The sequence below is a fragment of the Acomys minous genome (genome assembly GCF_964271855.1).
Source record: "Acomys minous genome assembly, chromosome: 9".
Classification (NCBI taxonomy): Eukaryota; Metazoa; Chordata; class Mammalia; order Rodentia; family Muridae; genus Acomys; species Acomys minous.
Window position 1 is genome coordinate 102,788,067 of NC_140490.1, and position 19,682 is coordinate 102,807,748.

The 19,682-nt window shown below is 34.8% G+C and overlaps 1 protein-coding gene across 6 annotated transcripts in view; it reads left to right on the forward strand.

Annotated features, from left to right (window-relative positions):
• The window catches only part of CEP290 (centrosomal protein 290), an 80,310-nt gene that overhangs the window by 34,668 nt on the left and 25,960 nt on the right, over nt 1-19,682 (forward strand). For all 6 annotated transcript variants that reach the window (XR_014781855.1, XM_084795655.1, XM_084795654.1 and 3 more), the window contains 15 exons: nt 3,913-4,024; nt 5,115-5,320; nt 6,245-6,396; nt 7,981-8,092; nt 8,898-9,353; nt 10,376-10,540; nt 11,577-11,684; nt 11,923-12,057; nt 13,118-13,384; nt 13,890-13,997; nt 14,488-14,687; nt 15,990-16,203; nt 16,864-17,001; nt 18,606-18,827; nt 19,136-19,258. Coding sequence is in view for 5 of the 6 variants with exons in the window: in XM_084795655.1 (XP_084651781.1) it covers nt 3,913-4,024; nt 5,115-5,320; nt 6,245-6,396; nt 7,981-8,092; nt 8,898-9,353; nt 10,376-10,540; nt 11,577-11,684; nt 11,923-12,057; nt 13,118-13,384; nt 13,890-13,997; nt 14,488-14,687; nt 15,990-16,203; nt 16,864-17,001; nt 18,606-18,827; nt 19,136-19,258 (2,718 nt within the window). In the remaining variant the exon portion in view is untranslated. The remainder of the gene's footprint in view (nt 1-3,912; nt 4,025-5,114; nt 5,321-6,244; nt 6,397-7,980; nt 8,093-8,897; nt 9,354-10,375; nt 10,541-11,576; nt 11,685-11,922; nt 12,058-13,117; nt 13,385-13,889; nt 13,998-14,487; nt 14,688-15,989; nt 16,204-16,863; nt 17,002-18,605; nt 18,828-19,135; nt 19,259-19,682) is intronic.

The window sequence follows — 19,682 nt, forward strand, 5'->3', positions numbered from 1 at the left end:
TTAAATAACAAAGTAGAAATTGTGTTGCTGTCTATACATTTGCAAGAAGCATATGTCGTTCTTTAGTGTTACTTGTTGCTCAACGAAGTTCCAAAACTTACTGAAAGACAGTAGTTGAGTCCCTACTTATTAAGAAAAGAGATTTCAAGAGATGTGTGATCCCTTTAAAATAGCCACAGTTTTGTTTTTTTTTTTTAATATATAGTGAAGGATTCTACTGCTTTACAGCTACTTCAAAACTCAGTCTTTCAAGGCTCTTCTCTATACCATGGATGAGCCATCATCCAGTTAACGTAACTGCTAAGGACTGGTGTGGACACACACCTTTAATCATAGTACTTAGAAGTTAGAAACTATTGGATCCTAAGTCCAATGTCAGCCTAGACTGTGTATGCATCCTGTCTCAAACAAACAAACAAACAAACAAACAAACAAACAAAAGTAAGAAAGAGAATAAGAATGAGCAAGAATCTGTTCTTATTCCTTTGTTGCCTGTATTTCATTTATAACTTAAAATCATAATCAAATATTCTGTGATCTATCTCTAATGGCATAGTCTTGAGTTTTTTCTTTACCCTGTTTTGTTACAGCCGTTACTCATTTCTAGCCTTAAATCTTCTTTAATTTACTGCTCTTAAGTGATTGTGATGAACACTAGAATCATACCACTCAACTCCCATGTTTAGGCATCCATTGAGTGGCAAAAAGTTAAATTATTTCTCTTTACCTTGTGTTATTTCCTGCTCTAAGGGATTTTACAGGTCGTTTTAGAAGCTGAGCTACTAGTTGCCTACAGCATCGTTTTTCTTACATGCATTTTGCACCTGCTGTTTCTGTTTTGCAGCCAAATTTTCTCTCTTTTGGTTTCAGTAAGTTTTTATTTATATTTCAAAACTGTTCCAAATTTCTGGCTTTTTCTGCCCTGAAAGCATTTTTTTTCTTTATGGATACTATCTATAGCAATACATAATTCTACTATTTATGTTACATCATGATTATGTATTTAAGTATTTGCATATTTATATAACTGCCTCCTTTAGTAAAATATAAGCCTCATATGAGGAAATGTTTAATCCATTTTTAGGTGAGTTTAGTATCTCCTCCTTGTCCGGGAATTACTGCTAATATATTCTGGAGGGAGTGTGTGGAGAAGAGAGAGAGAGAATATGAATATAGGGTCATAGTTAAGGTGATCAGGAAGTCACTGATAGCTTTTAAGAGTAAAGTTTCATGAGCTGGAGAATATAAATTATGAAAATCGGATTCCAGAATATAAAGAAGGAGTAGAAGACAAGCAAATGCAAAAGTTAGTCAGACAGTAAGCAACGCACGAGGAAACCTGGAGGCTGGGTGGACGGAGAGAGATAGATAGGAATTGTGGTGAAATGAACAAAAGAATTTTTTTTATGTCTTTATTCTTTAAGCAGTAAAATACTAATGAAATTAGGGAAAATTTAGAGCTAGAGAAGAGAGAGCAGAGCCTATGAGACTGGCAATAAGGAATAAACTCCTAGGGTATAGGGAGAAAACAGGATCTGGTACAAGACCCCATGAGGTGAAAATAAAAAGAGAAATTGAGCAGTCTGATATTTATTTATTAATTTTAATAGAAATTCACTGTCTTTTCATCATATTTCCCCTCCCCAAATCTGCCCATATCTTATTCATTTTACTACTCACCCAATAATATGTTATTTTTTTTTTTAAAACAAAACCCAAAAACCAAATCGGGAAATTAACAAGAACAAAAACTGGGAAAAAAAAAACTAAGAAAGAAAATGAAAATCAATATAGACAAGCAAACTAACAAAAGAAAGAAGAGACAGAAAATATCAAAACAGAATAAAAGTCCACATACACACAAAAACTCAGTGTGATTTTTAAGCCACCCCCCAGGCCTCTGTTGTTTTTATCCTGTAATATATTCATTGCATGTGAGACTTGGTATAATTATATTTTTAAACAATACATTCATATCTTATTATTTTTATCTTGTGTATTTCATCATAACATCCCCTTTCATTACTAAAATCCCTAATTTTACTCATCTTTGTAATACTTCTTTGTAGAGTATGGTTGATTAGTTTATTTTCTAGTTATTCTACTAAGATGAAAAATTTGAAGAATACCACTGAAAAGATTATGGATTGGATAGCATTTAGATCTCAGACTTTCAGGGTACGGATGTCCAAATGGTAAGTCTAAATAACTATTGCAGCATCTCCTGTGATTGTTTCTCCTATGTTGCTGTGATTAAAAAAAAAAAGCATTTTAGGGAAGAGCTTATTTAAGGCATATTACCTTAATATCTATCTATCATTACCACCTATCTATCATTAAGGGGAATTCAAGGCAAAAATTCAAATAGCTAGTCACGTCACATGCACAGTCAAGAACACAGACAGGGGCCGGGCATGGTGGTGCATGCCTCTAATTCCAGCACTAGGGAGACAGCGGCAGGCAGATTGCTGTGAGTTTGAGGCCAGCCTGGTCTACAAAGTGAGCCTAGGACAGCCCAAGGCTACACAGAGAAACCCTGTCTCGAAAAACAAAACAAAACAAACGAAACAATCCCCCTCACCCAAAAAACCAAAACAAAAGAACACAGACAGGTGCGTGTATACTTGCTTGCTTGTTTTCAGCTTGATTGCACCACTCTTCCTAAGTAATGGTTGCACGCACAGTTGATTGTGTCAACCCATATTAATAAACCTAGTTAAAACAAGCCCCCAGAGACAGCCCCACAGGACAGCCTTATTGGGGATAATCCTGCATTGACACTTATATTCCCTAAATTCCAAAATCAGAAGTACTAGGCTCTTAATTTTGCCTACTGTTGCTGAGGCATGTGATGCCTGGTCTTTTCCTAATTCGCCTTGTTTTCCTTCTCTGATCTTCAAACTCTTCTCTTGCTGGTAGAGAAGTGGTTCTCAACTTTCCCAGTGCTGCGACCCTTTAAGACAGTGCCTCATGTTGTGGTGCTACTTCCTAACTGTAGTTTTGCTACTGTTATGAATTATTATGCAAATATCTGTTTTGATGTTCTTATGTGGCCCCTGTGAAAAGTTGCTTCAACCTCCATAGAACATCTGAGTTTGCTGAACATCAGCTCTTTTCATGGTTGATTGTCAAGACTAGTTTCTTCTCATACCTTGGGCTTTTGTATCAATTCTGCTCATACCTAAATATGCCCGTGTTCCCTCTCCCCCCATTTCTGTACCATGTGTATTTTCCTCCTAGGCCTAGAAGTTTCTTACGGGTTTTTTTTTTCCATTTACCTGCTTGTTCATTGTTTGCCATACCCTCCATCAAGTTCCACCATACACACATAACACACAGAGCATAAATGGAGAAGCCTGAGAAATGTGGGGTTTCTGCTCTTTTTTCCTCTGTTAACATCTAGACTTGACACAGATGATGTGCAAGGAGTATGCACTAAAGTGCTTGTATGAATGAGGCAAGTGAGCACTAGTTTGTGAAAGTTATGAACCCCCTCAGCATTCCTTATTGGTTAAAATGAGTAGGCATCTTTGGTGGTTAAAAAAAAATAATGCTTGGATGTCTAGAGCTAGGTGTATTATAAACAAGAGTTTGATTACTCTCTCTCTCTCTCCCTCCCTCCCTCTCTTCTTCCCTCACTCCTTCTCTCCCTGCACTGCTCCCCATATGTGTGTGTGTGTGTGTGTGTGTGTGTGTGTGTGTGTGTGTGTGAGAAATTACAATTTTTAAAAAAATATATTTGGACCTAGTTAATTTCGGTGTGTCACTTTTTATATGCATCTTTTTAATAATAAAGTTTAGGTGTTTAAATTAAAGAGTAGATTGTGAGCTTTAAGAGATAAGAGTGTCACTTCTGTAGTTCTCACCCTTATCTCAGTGGAGTTCCATCTGTGATGTCTGTCTTTTATTCAGTGTGAAAATGCATCATTAAAAGAACAGATAGAGGTTATCAGCAAAGAACTGGAGATTACAAAGGAAAAACTCCATACCCTTGAACAAGCCTGGGAACAAGAAACTAAACTAGGTAAGACTTAGAATGCTGGTAATTTCAAGTGAATAGTATCTAGCAGTGCCTCTCTTCTTACTGAAAATTCCTTTTCTGTACCAGAATACAGGGACTGAGTTTGATTTAAAAAGATAAACTTTGACCTACAGCTTAGTTTGTTATAAAGATGATGAATAATACCTCAGGTGTTTGTTCTTTAGTTCTCACATGAGATTTTTTTTTTCCTAGTAAGGTCATATGTCATAAATTTGTAATTAAACACTGGTTTTTAAGTTATTTTAACAGTGAAAGCTTTTAAAATCCATGTTTTTCTGAATTAAAGTTTTTGTGTTGTATGTTATTTGATACCTTTAGATTCTAAGATCACCCACCATAAGTATCAATGAAAATTTGAGATTTTGTATTGCCCTTATTTATTTTTCTTATGTATGTTTTTATGTTTTATATCCTTTAAATAATAAACATTTGTCATATACTACATCAGTTTAGTAGAAATTTAAAGTATTTCCATATTTTAATCATCTTATAAAAATTTATGCAGTATCCTATTGGTTGTTATGATTAAAATATTAGTTTATTTTGCCATTATTTAGAATGCTACAATGATCATCTTCATCTATATCTGATTTGCTGTGTTATTGAATAGTATTTGACATTACATGTGTGCAGTGCCCAAAATCATTCTCATGCTCTGAGATTATATTTCTAAAATTTCTTAATCATATAACTCAGATTTTACTTTTGACTCTGGTGTTTGATAACTTTAAAGATTGCACCTATATGTTGTCCTGTTTTGTCCCAGTGCAATTAATAGTCCTTCCACAACAAGGGGCTCATTTACCACTTGCTAAGATCCCCCAACCTGTGACAGCTCTACAATGACCTTCACATTGGTGTTTCAATCATCTTATACTTTTTAGTGTCATTTGATTAATAAGATTTATTCTGTATATAATATATGAATAAATATGAGACAAGTATGAATAAATAAATAAAGAGTAGAATACAGGTCTGTCTTAATTCAAAAAGTTCATTCCTACCCATAGAACTATACTATTTTTAATACCTCTCCTGAATTATCTTTTGCATATTTTGCTATTGCATATAGGAAATGAATCAAACATGGATAAGGCAAGGAAATCAATTACAAATAGTGACATTGTTTCTATTTCAAAAAAAATCACTGTGCTGGAGATGAAGGAATTAAATGAAAGGCAGAGGGCTGAGCACTGTCAGAAAATGTACGAGCACTTAAGAACGTCATTAAAACACATGGAAGAACGTAACTTTGAATTGGAAACCAAGTTCACTGAGGTTTGATACAATTTTTATCGTGTAACTAGACAGTAAGAATTTGTGATAGTACATATTGAACTATTTTAGGGAACTTTTTTGTGTCTCTAAGGTAGCATATACATACAGCATTTGCATTTTTGATATACAGATTTAAAATCTAAAGTGCTTCAGATTAAAGCACTTATTTCTGTAAACAAATGATTTCTTGCCAGTGTTGTGATATTGGTTTTAATGAACAGAAGGATGTTTCTTTAAAAAGCAAATTGTCTTCCAATCTCATTTCTTTGTTTAAAAAATACTTATTCTCTTTTATACTTCAGAACCTGTTTGCGAGCTAAGACTATATAGTAAGAGGCAAATAGTTTAAAACTCTCTGCTTTCAAAAACTTCAATAGTTTATTAAAAATTTTTAATGTGTACTGTATTAAGCAGTATAAAGTACTCACCAATCTATGATTAAACTACACCTTACAGATGCTTACTTAGGCTGATATATTTTCCAACATATAAGTATCATTTTTTAATTTTAAGCCACTAGATATTAATAAAAATTTTTATAACTTTGTAAAATTTATAAAATTTTGTGGCCTCACTTGGATTTATTTGTAAGTACTTTGTTTACATTTCAAATATTCTTAAGTGGTAATTGCATAAAATAAATAATTTATTATAGGATTAGACAATTACTACATGTTTTTTATAATTTGTTCTTGATTCTTTACTCTGTTCTTACCACTTTATACCTGTTTCTGGACTCACAGAAAGTAGAGAAGACTACAGTACTCAGGAGTGTAGCTGTCCTGTAAACTACAGCTGCGGCTGTAGTTCATTGACAAGCTTAGGTTGCACAGGCTCTGAATTCTGTTCCCAGCATAAGGTAAAGCAGAATAAGTAAAATAAAACAGCCCTTGGGAGTATTTTGTTGTGTTATTTTTTCCATAGCTTACCAAAATCAACTTGGATGCACAGAAGGTGGAGCAGGGGTTGAGAGATGAACTAGGAGATAGTGTCAGCAAGGCAGTAAGCGATGCGGACAGACAGCGGATCCTAGAATTAGAGAAGAGTGAAGTGGAACTCAAAGTTGAAGTGTCTAAGTAAGTGCAAAACAATTTTAAACCATGGATGTGTCTATTTGAGTTGTCTTTAAGAAGATCAATTACAAATATATGCAGCAATACCCTCACTAATTTTTTTTTTTAAAGAAGAGGCTTAATATCCTGGTTAGTGTTTAACCAGATGACATAACATTGAGGAGGAAATGACCTCACACAGTTAGCTTTTTACCCCCAGAGTGTAGGGGTGCAACTGTAGAAGGCACTAAAGTTGGAACAAAATTATGTAGCTCCACATCTTACTTATATGGCCTGTTTTGTGGGGGGGGGAGGGGGAGTTGGGGGGGGTGGAGCGGGTAGAGATTGAAGAGCAATGGTCATGTAGTATTTAGTTTATTCACTTTAAAAAGAAAATAATTTTACCTTTTTATAAGGTGTTGTAAACATATAATTTATATTTTGATTTAATTTACATTTCTTTGGAACTAGCTATGGAGTAGGAAATATGCCCAGCTACTTTAGAATATATGTGGCAGGTAGATGCTGAACACTCACTTTTGTAGTCAGGTGCTACTTTGGTATGTAATCATGAGGAACTTTGAGTTAATGTGCAAAGCACAAATAACTATTGGAGTGTGTGTGTGTGTGTGTGTGTGTGTGTGTGTGTGTGTGTGTGTGTGTATGTGAGAGAGAGAGAGAGAGAGAGAGAGAGAGAGAGAGAGAGAGAGAGAGAGAGAGAGAGAGGGAGAGAGAAGAGAGATGTGGTTTACTCATAAACTTCTAGCCATTCCTTTAGAACCTTGAGAGTCCTTTGGGGAAAATGAATCATTTTTAACTCTCCCCATTAAGACTGACTTATTGCTTTCTTCTTATAAACCTTATCTTATAAGATGACTAGTTTATAATTATTCATGTTATTATATTTTATTAACCACCAATTATAGAGGCCTTCCAAGCAGTATGAGGAAATCTGATGTATTTTCCCAATTAGTTCAAATTTTTCTGCCCAAATAAAAGACTAATTCATTTGGCTTTGTTATCATAGAAGTCATAAGGGTAGTTTGTGCAAATGCCTAGTGTGTGTGTGTGTGTGTGTGTTTCAGCCAATTTTGTAAATCATAATAAGCTAATAACATTTTCTACATGTAACATAACTTTCAAATATAAAGTTCTATGTATGAAGTATATAACTTCCGTACCATGGAATTTTAAATTGATTCTTAACAGTGGTAACAGGTTAACCTATTTACATTGGCCTACCATTTCCTAAATAATAATAAAAGTATCTTAGGAAAATTATGTGGGGGCAAGTGATCTCTGACCAGCTGCATTGGAAAATGCCATCTGTTAACTTTCAAAATGTATATATTAATCTATACGACAAGCTATGAACTTTCCACAGTAGAGAATGTTTCTATAGACCCCTGTTTGACCACTTATGAAATTAGGTTTCATGAAATAGTTGAAGAGACCTTGAACTCTTTGATACAAAAAGGAGATGCCAAAAAAAAAAAAAGCAAACAAAAAAACAACAACAAAAAAATAATTGTGTTCTAGAAATATGTTTCAAAACTGGGGCTTTAGGTATTTACTGAATTGTTGCTTAAACATTTTATCACTTTCTAGACTGAGAGAGATTTCTGATATTGCCAAAAGACAAGTTGATTTTTTGAATTCACAACAACAGTCCAGGGAAAAAGAAGTGGACTCCCTCAGAATGCAGCTCCTGGACTACCAGGTACATGGAGTGTTAGCTCACAGTATAGCCTGCTGTTTTCTAAGCTCACCTTAGACACTGCTGCCAGAGTGCGATGCTAACCAGAAGTTAGTCGCAGCAATAGAAAGCTAGGCCTGTTAGTTGGGACTTTTAAAAACCTTTTATTTGAGATACCTATAGATGCATTGCATGGATGCTGGTCAGTTAACACAGGTCAGTGAAACTTTAACATACTAAGGAGGAGTGATTAATGAATTTCCTAAACTTTATTTATTTCTTAAATTTATATATTCTCTTTACATCCTGAGCGTAGCCCCCCTCCCTCCTCTCCTCCTAGTCTCACCTTTCCTTCTCCCACTTCCTCTTCCCTATTCCTTGGAAAAGGGGAGTCCCCCAAACTAAGGAAGAGTAATTAATGAATCTTTACTGACTGTGTTTTCTCGTGTATGTATTTGTAGTTTTTCAAATATCCCCATGTTCTATAGTGTTTAGAGGATTGAAAGATGCTCATTGTTTACATCAGAGTTGTGCTGTTAAGGTTACCTGTGAATTAAAAGGCAAAACACTACCATGCCAGCTATCATTTAATTAGACATTTAGGTATGTTTCATTCTGGAGATGTCATTGGTAACTACTGTGTTAAAGTGAAACTATTGTGTTAAAGTAAAATTAGTTTTTTAAAAAAGCTTATGTGCCAGTGTTTTACATTTTAATTAGCAAATTGTGGCAGTGAACCCATTTATTGACAAAACTGTGAAATTTACTATAAATTTTTTTTTTTTTTTGGTTTTTGTTTTGTTTTGTTTTGTTTCGTTTTTGCTATTAGGCCCAATCAGATGAAAAGGCGCTAATCGCCAAATTGCACCAACATGTTGTCTCTCTTCAAATTAGTGAGGCCACTGCTCTTGGTAAGTTGGAGTCAGTTACGTCTAAACTGCAGAAGATGGAGGCCTACAATCTGCGCTTAGAGCAGAAACTGGATGAAAAAGAGCAAGCTCTCTACTATGCTCGTTTGGAAGGTAGAAACAGAGCAAAACACCTGCGCCAGACAATTCAGTCCCTGCGTAGACAGTTCAGTGGCGCGTTGCCCTTGGCTCAGCAGGAAAAGTTCTCCAAAACGATGATTCAGCTGCAAAATGACAAACTTAAGATAATGCAGCAAATGAAAAACTCTCAACAAGAACACAGAAATATGGAAAACAAAACACTGGAGATGGAATTAAAATTAAAAGGCTTAGAAGAATTGATAAGTACTTTAAAGGATGCCAGGGGAGCCCAAAAGGTAAAACTTGATCTGAAATTTAGTATTCCTATGCTATGTAGTAATATTGCTCTTAATATGTTCAATGTGCATCTAAAATAAAATTCTAGTTGTAATTAGTTTAGGTTTTATAAATTGGGAATGTGGACGTTCCTAAAACAAGGATCCTTAGCAAAAATTACTTTTTGTGTATGAAAGCACAGAATTTTAAACATTGTAGAAAAGTCTGAAAATATATTAAGTAAATATTAAGTATAATAAATTTCAAATGATTCAATAGTTATCAGTTGATTTTTACTGTGCACACATATTTCCTGCTTGAATTATTTATTTTTCTTTGTTTTTATTGGTAAATATTCCTTGTATATACTTACAGTTTTTATAGAATTACACATTTATTCTTTAAAGATTAGTTTTTAACCATCATTTGGGGAGAATTAAATGGTAAATAATACTCTAGCAGTTAAACCCTATACTTCATGCTAGAAATACAATTTCCTTTAAATTTTTTCCCCTTGGGTAAATGTTTATAAATGTATCTATTGAGAATTTCATACATATATATAGTAGAAACTGGTCATGCCCCTCTCTACTTTATTGTATCCTCCTCTTCCATCATCCAGCACCACATCCTCCCATCGGATCCTTGTCCCATGTGTCACGTGTTTTAGTTTTCATTTTGTGACCCACTAAGCTTACCTAGCACCATTCATGTGGGCGTGGGTGTGAATCTGTCCACTGGAACATGAGTGAGTGACCAGTAGCTACATCATTGTAGAAAAGGATAGGATTTCATTTTTGAAAATAGAACCAACGTTTCAATAGCGTGAGCACAGTAAGTACTTAATAAAAAAGTGATAGTGAATGAAAAATGAAATCAAATGTTACTAATACCTGATTGTTTATCCATTTGAAAATAATTTACAGAATGTCTTATTTTAATATGCATACTTAAGAATAAGCTGCGAAAATTCTAAATAACTGCCATTAATTTCAGTTAATTGTTATCAGTTATGTAGCATTTATATTTACATATAATTTAGGTAATCAATTGGCATGTGAAAATAGAAGAACTTCGCCTTCAAGAACTTAAGCTAAATAGAGAACTAGTCAAGGGCAAAGAAGAAATCAAATATTTAAATAATATCATCTCTGAATATGAGCATACAATCAACAGTCTAGAGGAAGAAATTGTTCAGCAAAGCAAGGTCTCGTTTTCCATTTCTATTCTTTCTAAGGCTTTAAATATCAGATCATTCCATTTTAACTGTGTTATTGTGATTAAATGATTAAATATATGTCCCATTATGCTGAGTAACAAAATAACCTCTTTCTTGCTTCTTAAACATGCAAATTTACTAACAGAAGTCTTAGGCTTAAAAAACCCACTAAATCAGCAAACTTACTTGATAGGTTAGTTTTACTTTGATAATAGTATTTTCACTTCTTCAGTCAAGTTTCTCCTTGATGTCACTGTTGATTTAGAACACAGCATGGGGCAGAAAAATTAGATGCTTAAAAGCCAGATGATACTCATAAACACACACTCACTTCAGGGGTTTTGTTCCTAGGCTTAGGGTGTTTTCCTCTGTCTGTCTTTGTTTTCTTTTTTCCTTCCTTCCTTCCTTCCTTCTTTCCTTTTTACCTCCCTCCCTACCTTCCTCACTCCCTCCCTCTCTCACTTTCTTTCAAACCCTGGATGCTTGTGTTTATACTTTTCACTGCCTTAACGTCTTCACTCACATACCTTTCCTTAGCAGTGACTATGGAGGCTCGTTGGTATTGAGTAGTGGTTTTGAGTATATTTGTGCCCTCAAGAGTTCCATATAGGGAGCCCTTGCTTTCACTTTCTAAAAGGTGTTTGCCGTCCTGTGGTGTCCTACATATTTGTTTGTTATTGCCTGTTTCCTACTTCCTGAGATGTAAGTTCCTTGGTGACAGAGACTAGGTTTTGTTTATTGCTATGCTTTCACTGTCACAAATAGTGTTGGCAAATATGTGTCATTTATGTGCTTGGATACATGACTTCATGCCTGCCTGCCTGCCTCTGGGTTCCTAGGCAAGTTGCTTGACCTTCTAAGCTTACATTGTCTCCCATAAAAGAAGAGTGGTGATAGTGGCAGCAAAAGCTGAGGGTTAAATAAGAAAATGTTTGTGTGCCTGTTATATGCTAATTGTCACTGTGTTTGCACCTAAAATAAATGTATTTTTCCTTTTTTCTCTCTTTTTTTTTTTTTTTTTTAGTTTCATGAGGAAAGACAAATGGCTTGGGATCAAAGAGAAGTTGAGCTGGAACGCCAACTAGACATTTTTGACCGCCAGCAAAATGAAATACTCAGTGCAGCACAGAAGGTATAAATGATAATTGTGATTGCTGTTTTGTAGCACAGCCTACAGCACTAACTAACAGAAATAGTCTCTGAGTTATATGTATTTTTAACATTAGGGTGTGTGTTTTACGTGAATTGTCATTAGTTCCTTTGTTTAAAGATAAGTGAAATTAGTTTGTGGTTTTTGATACATTTAAAAGGTATAATATTGTTTTCTCAGCACCTCACTGCTATTTTTAAAGCATATTGTTTCTCAATAGTTTGAAGAAGCTACAGGATCAATGCCAGACCCCAGCTTGCCGCTTCCAAACCAACTTGAACTTGCTCTAAGAAAAATTAAGGAGAATATTCGAACAATTCTTAAAACACAAGCAACTTGCAAGTCACTAGAAGAGGTAAATGGAATAAATTTAGTTTTGAAATAGTAGTAAGAATCCCTGTATCTCTTTTTTATTCTTATATACTATTTTTAGTAGCTAATAATAAATAATCCATTTATTAATTTGAATTTATCATTCATTTGTTTACTACATTCTACATCGGGGCATACTGAATACTAAAAGTGAACATCAAGGGCAATAAAAGGCATTTAATTGTTGTTTTATGGATAATATATTACCCATCCTTAACTGCCACTTTCATTGTTACTTTTATTATTATTTTTTGTACTATATGTTGTCCATCTTTTAAATGGTTTCTTTGTTCATTTTCTTTGAGAGTAAATAAAATTGAAGCAAATGAAGTTAAGTAATCTAGGTGCTGAATTTGATTAATAGTTGGTCAAATCAGCTTATTAAATTATTCATAAAATAAGCTGAATATTACTTAACTTTTAGTTTCCATCTATAAATATTAATTGTAAGCATAGTTAAGAATTTATTACATAAAATTTTGCCTCTGTAATCAATTCAGGAAAATTAATTAAAATTTTTTGGTTTATATGAATCACCACTAAATCACTGGTTTTAAATACTTGCCTTAATTGTACTGAAGATTAAAAGTTCTTTTTCACTTTGGGATGATCAACTTCCAACTGCAAAGCAGTGGACCATAGACCTGTGCCTCTGAGACCCACACTCTACACTCGAGTAAATCATCTGTATCTGTCTTCTGTGACATCAAAGGAGTAATTTAATTGCATTTTGTAGGTTTTTTACTCACTTCTAATTCTGAACTGTAAGATATAAGTAAACTAATTAAATTTTGTGTTTAACCTAACAAAGTTTTTAACAAGTGATAATCTTATAAGTAAATAAAATATATATGCAAATAATTGTACTATCACATAAAAATGTAACAAACAGAATTTTATTGACAACTGGTTACTATAAGTATGCGAAGAATAAAGTGAAACTGCTCTTTTGCTTCTAAGTATTAAGTAGTCTTAAGAAAATTTATATGAAGCATTTTAAAGGACAAACTGTACTGTAATAATTTATTGTGACTTTACTGTAGAAACTAAAAGAAAAAGAATCTGCTTTACGGTTGGCAGAGCAAAATATTCTGTCAAGAGACAAAGTAATCAACGAACTGAGGCTTCGGTTGCCTGCCACAGCTGATCGAGAGAAACTTATAGCTGAACTAGACAAAAAGGAGCTGGAGCCAAAATCTCATCACACAATGAAAATTGCCCATCAAACCATAGCTAACATGCAGGCAAGGTTAAATCAAAAGGAAGAAGTATTGAAGAAATACCAGCATCTTCTGGAAAAAGCCAGAGAGGTATTCTGCTTTGTTTCCTCTCTGTGTTTCAGTCAAACGTTATTTTACCTTAACATGGTAGTTCATTTTTCACTCTTAGCTAACTTTATTTAGGAATTGTTGCTTTCACACGATTGGCTTACAGCTCTCTCAGTAAAACTGGCATTTTGTGTCCATGTTCTTTGTCTTGTGGACTGAGGTAAACAAGAAGATCTCTTATGGGGAAGCTGGGGGTTTAGGAGATGTCAGGGGAGTGGATGAGTAAAAGTTGAAACGCTACAGCAAATAGGAGAGACATCTGGTATCTGAACATGTTTGTCAAAACAAGTTAAAGGTAGTGGATACATGCTATTCCAATGTTAAGAGTAAATTGTAGTGTAAGCATTGGGTAATCAGCATGAACACACACTAGCAGAGCTGTAGAATGGTCTAATATATACAGCTGCCGAGATTAACTAAGAGCTTTTAGACTATGACTCTATTTCAGTCATAATTTATAGTACAGCTTCAACTTTCTATGCGACAGGAGCAAAGAGAAATTGTTAAGAAACACGAGGAAGACCTTCATGCTCTTCATCATAAACTAGAACTGCAGGCTGATAACTCACTCAATAAATTCAAGCAGACAGCTCAGGTAAGGTTCTGAGAACTCTGCTGTTCCCTGCTTAGATCTGAATCACATAACAACATTGACTTCTCTTCATTTCCCACAGTGGAACATACCCCACCTTTTGTTGCCAACATAATCTGAAAACCAGCTCTGATCATGAAGGCATGAGCATTTCTCTTACGCGCAAATCCTTCCATAATTGTCACTGCTCATAGTCATGTCTATATTCCACTCAAAGCTTGCTATGGTCCACCCCTAAATTTAGTTTCCATCTTTTAAACTAACCGCCTCCCTGCCTCCTTTTGACCTTTCTGTTCTTTATTCCTTCCTCTCAAGCGTCACCTCAGGAGTTCATCATTGAGGCCTCCACTGCACCCAGACATCCTTACCCTATCTTCCCTAGTCCTTCCTTTCCTCTGAAACTTTAGACTTCATTTATTCATAAACAAAATTCTAGGATGAGTCAGAGTCTCAAATTCTATGTACCCATTACTTATATGTTCATATCTCATAGGATCTAATAAAGCAGTCTCCTGCTGCAGTACCTACCAACAAGCATTTCATTCGTCTGGCCGAGATGGAACAGACAGTAGCAGAACAAGATGACTCTCTGTCCTCACTTTTGAACAAACTAAAGAAAGTATCAAAAGATTTGGAAAGACAAAAAGAAATCACTGAGCTAAAAGTCAGAGAATTTGAAAATATCAAATTACGGTAACTCTTAGACATCTTTTTTAAATAAGCAAATGGTGGTTAGGCTATCATGTAGCCTGTGCCTGCTGTGTGAGTGCTCTCCGAAAACCTGGCCGTGTGTCATCCCATTTTGTCCTCAGACTTACTGCTTTCCAGCGGAAGTCAGGTGCTAGGAAGGCTCTGTAGCATGGCTGAGGTAACGTGGGAAAAAAGGCACAGTTTATAACCACTCAGTCTTACTCAAAAGCCAACCTATTTCCATCTCTAGATTCTTATTCTTAACCATTTCCACTGTCCACTTCATCTTTTGTAAACAAAATAGTAGTGTTTACTTAGGCTCCTTCAGAGTGGTTAGATGAAGTGCCTTTGGTACAAAAGTAACTTGAAAAGTATAAATTCACATATAAATAGCTTTTGTTTAAACACCTGAGAATATGTGATAAAAATTGACCTCAATAAATATTTGTTAAAGTATTTGATTTTTAGAAACCATAGTGACAGTGTCACAATATTTTATATACTAAAGATTAGAGTCACTACTCAGTTTTGTTGTTGTTGTTGTTGTTGTTGGGTTTTTTTTTGTTTTTGTTTTTGTTTTTGTTTTTTTAGAAATAGACTTTTGAACCTAAAATTGGATTAAAATTGTTCAGTTTCTAATCATAGAACCATTTTTCTGGGCCTCAGTTCATATCTGATGAAAATGAGAATGTTGGCCCACTTACAATTCTATTCCTTTTCTGTTGCCTGTTAGAATTTTAACTGTTTACTCTTGGATCCAAGATACTTCTCAAAAAGTTACTGTATATTTGAGAATATGTAAGTAGCTGCCACTTCAGGGCTTTTTTTTTTCTTTTTGAAAATAGTATATGGCTTTACTTTTGTCTTGTTTTTCTCATTCTATTGAATATACAGTAGAGTTTCTTTTTTGTATATTAGTCTTATGAGCTGGATTATAAAATTATGTCTTTTATAATATGTGTTCATTTCTTTGTTGAGACGTCTCACTCTAACCCAGAATGGCCTAGAACTCACAGGACATGTACACTGTTGTCAGGCTCACCATAATCTTCTGCCTTGACTGCCTCAGTGCTGAGATCATAGGCATGAACCACTGAGCCATGATGAAAATTACTTAGCCTTTCGCATCTCATTCCTAAGTGCAGGCAATAATCTTATGAAAGAACTTTAATGTATAGTCTTTAACATATAAAGTACTGTGGTCATGGCTTTATATCTTTAAAAGTTGTTTTTGTTTTCTGTCTTTCAATCAAGGTACTACTTGCAACACCCAGTCTGGTAAATACATATGCTTATTTATCTCAGGCTCCAAGAAAACCATGCCGGGGAAGTAAAGAGAGTGAGAGCAGAAGCAGAGGACTTACGGTGTGCTCTCGCGCAAGCACAAAAGGACTCCCAGAGTTTAAAGTCTGAACTCCAGGCTCAGAAAGAAGCAAACTCAAGAGCTCCAACAACCACGATGAGGAATTTAGTGGACAGGCTAAAGAGCCAACTAGCCTTGAAAGAGAAGCAACTAAAGGTAAGTGGCCACTAGGGAAGATCTGCAGATCTGAAAAAGGCACTAAAATAAGATTTTACATTTTTCCCTACCTCAGTGTCTGAATTTTAAACAATATAAATTTAAACAATATAAATTCAGTAACTTTCACAGGGAGGGATACAGTAAGTTTTTTTTTTTTTATGAAGAATTTATTCTACTATATATACTTGAAAAATTTCAAACAAGACATGCTTTCTTTTCTAATATTAATTGCTTGACTTAATGCGTGCTTCTGAAAATAATTGTCAGGGGCTTGAACTGTCAATTTGTGAATAACTGAGTAAAACTATAACAGTAATTCATTAGAAAAAGCTTAGGAATTTGTGGATTATGTTTAATTAAACACATCCCTTTTGTTAGTCTTCTTTAATGTCTGTGTTGAGACAGGTCTCACTAGTGTACCAGGCCAACCTATAACTCACTAGGTGGAAGCGGTCTTCAGGCTTGCTGTGAGCTTTTGCCTCAGCTATCTTGGCGCTGAATTACAGGCAAGGGCTACAGTGCCATGCGTAAAATCACTTGAGGTTTTGCATCTAATAGGAAAATAATAGAAAATAATAACTGCCCATTTTCTATTCTATTTTGTTCACATAAAACGTTAGTTTTCAACTAAAAATTTTTGCACATTGCAATTTTTAGGCACTTAGTCGAGCACTGTTGGAACTGCGGGCAGAAATGACAGCAGCAGCTGAAGAACGTATTATTGCTGTAACTTCTCAAAAAGAGGCGAATCTCAATGTTCAACAGGTTGTTGAGAGGCACACTAAAGAGCTGAAGGTGAGCATCAGCATGTGTTCATATGGCCAGGTACCTGGTCACTTCAGAGGACTTATTTTGAGTTGTTGGCCAGTTAGACATATACATACATGGTTCTAAAGAGCATGTATCATTATATCACTCATATATCGCCTGTCCTCTTGAACGCTGGAAAAGATAGGCCACTCTGAGTTATGCTTACTAACATAACTCATTTAAGAAACATTTTACTTAGAAATCTGTAAGACAGTTTTAGTGCATCTTAAGCATTGCCAAGATTTAGGTCCAACATGGGCGAACACCCCATGCTGAGCTAAACCTCTGGGCCTCAGGATTCTTTTAAGGCTGTTTTGTTGGAATAATTTCAGATTCACAGCAAAACTGAGAAGAGAGAGACATCCTTGCACCAAATGTATATATCTTCTTCTGAAACTGGCATTTCCCACTAGTGTTGCACAATTATTTATTGTTTTTAAGGCATTTTACCTATAAAGCTGCCTGGCTCTTAAGCCTTTTCTTCCCCTAAATTATTTTCACAAATATACTTTATTATTTTCCCATCTGATCATTAAACTTAATGATTTAAACTTTTGTCCCTAAATATATATTTCATAATAACTTGCTATATCTCTCTCTGACCCACAAATTTCTTTATGGAAAATTTCATATAGTATATTGTGGTAAAATGAAAAATCTAATTACTTTGCCTTACAGAGCTTTTCAGTTTCATGAGGTCTCATTTATTAATTGTGAATCTTAGTGCCTGAGCTGTTTGTGTTCTGTTAAGGAAGTTGTCTTCTATGGCAGTGCACTCAAGGTTATTCTGCACTTTCTCTTCTATCAGATTTAGAGTATCTGGATTTATGTTGAGGTCTTTAATCCACCTGGACGTTAGTTTTGTGCAGGTGACCGATAAGGATCTATTTGCAATGTTCTCCATGCAGACATCCAGTTAGTCTTGTTGTCATAGTTAATGATAAAAATCTGTTAACTAAAAATGTTAACTGAAATGTTGTTCCTGAATTTTACATCTTTTCAAATCTTTGTTTCAAAACTTACAGTTTTTTAAACATATTATAATAACAATTAATATTACTAATATATCATTTAACCTTAATAATTTAATAGAATATACACTTAGTTGAATAAGCCATAACAGGACAAATAATAGCATGTTTCTGCCCTTGTCATCACATGTTTCTGCCATTCTTTGTTGAGAACAGCTAAGAATTTCCGAAGTTCACATGCAGGGTCTGTTCTCTCATGTTGTCCTTCATGCCTTGTCTTCTTCACAAAGGACTGAAGTCAGACAGCCCATGTTATGCTAATCTTACATTTCATAGTCTTTGAACCTTGCTGTGCATCTTGGCTTCTTTATTTCATTCACCTACAGTGAAGCATTTTTCATTTTCTTTGTCTTTGTGTTTTTGGTTGTTCTCAGTGAACTTGTTTCATTTGACACGATCAGGGAAAATATGACAGTATGTAGTTTCCCTTGTGTGCTGTACCTAGAAGTTTGTCTTGGAATGTTGCTTCTAATGCATAACAGTATAACTTCAGTTTTCTGTTGCTTTATCATTAATATTTGGGAATGGTTTGTGAATAATACTTTCATCTCTTATTAGTCACAAATTGAAGATTTAAATGAAAATCTTTTAAAATTGAAAGAAGCTCTTAAAACAAGTAAAAACAAAGAAAATTCACTAGCTGATGACTTAAATGATTTAAATAATGAACTGCAAAAAAAGCAAAAAGCTTATAATAAAATTCTTAGAGAGAAAGATGGAATTGATCAAGAAAATGATGAACTGAGAAGACAGATTAAAAGACTGTCCAGTGGGCTACAGGTAATTTGTATTTAATTCAGATACTGTGTTTAATGTGTAATGTGTAAATCATGGTTCTCACTATTTCGTCATATTGCTTAAATGACTGCCTCTGGTTACTTGCCTGGTTCCTTCAGCGGCCTGTGTTGTATTTCCTGTCTGCACTGGGGCGTGTAACAAAGCACAATAGGAAATCCATGTTCTACGGATGTTCAGGATCATGTAGAAAACATGATTAATGGTAGCCTCACAACATTTATATTACTTGAATATTTATTGCATTCGTTGATATTTATTTGTCATGTAAAGTTATATCTTAATATTTTCAGAGCAAACCTCTGACAGAAAATAAGCAAAGTGTAATCGACGAACTTCAAAAAAAAGTTAAAAAACTTGAAAGCCAACTGGAAAGGAAGGTGGATGACATAGACATGAAGCCTGTGAAGGAGAAGGTATGAGGAGTGTACTCATTAATAGTCTTAACCTGAGTGAAACATGGCTTGGCAGCCAGATAACGTACTCTTAGTTTGAGGGGTTCATTCACACTGTGTATGGTACTGTATAAAGCTGAGATATCTAACACACAGTTCTCCTTTAGGAAGTTACACTCCACTGCAGGACACCCTGTCATGCACCTCCATGTCACTTCATGATCTTGGAGTGACGTTAGTGTCTCTTCACTTCCTGTGTGTATCGTTGTTCCCCGTCTTCTCGTCCCCTTGCTCAGTCTCTATGAAGGGTTCCGTTCCATGCTGCTGAATGCTCATTCTCCAAGCTAGTATTTGTATTTCCAGAAGTCAGATTATTCTTTACATTAAAAAACAAGAACTATCGATCAAGAAAGGTTTAGCAGCTTTTAAAAGGACACGTAATAGC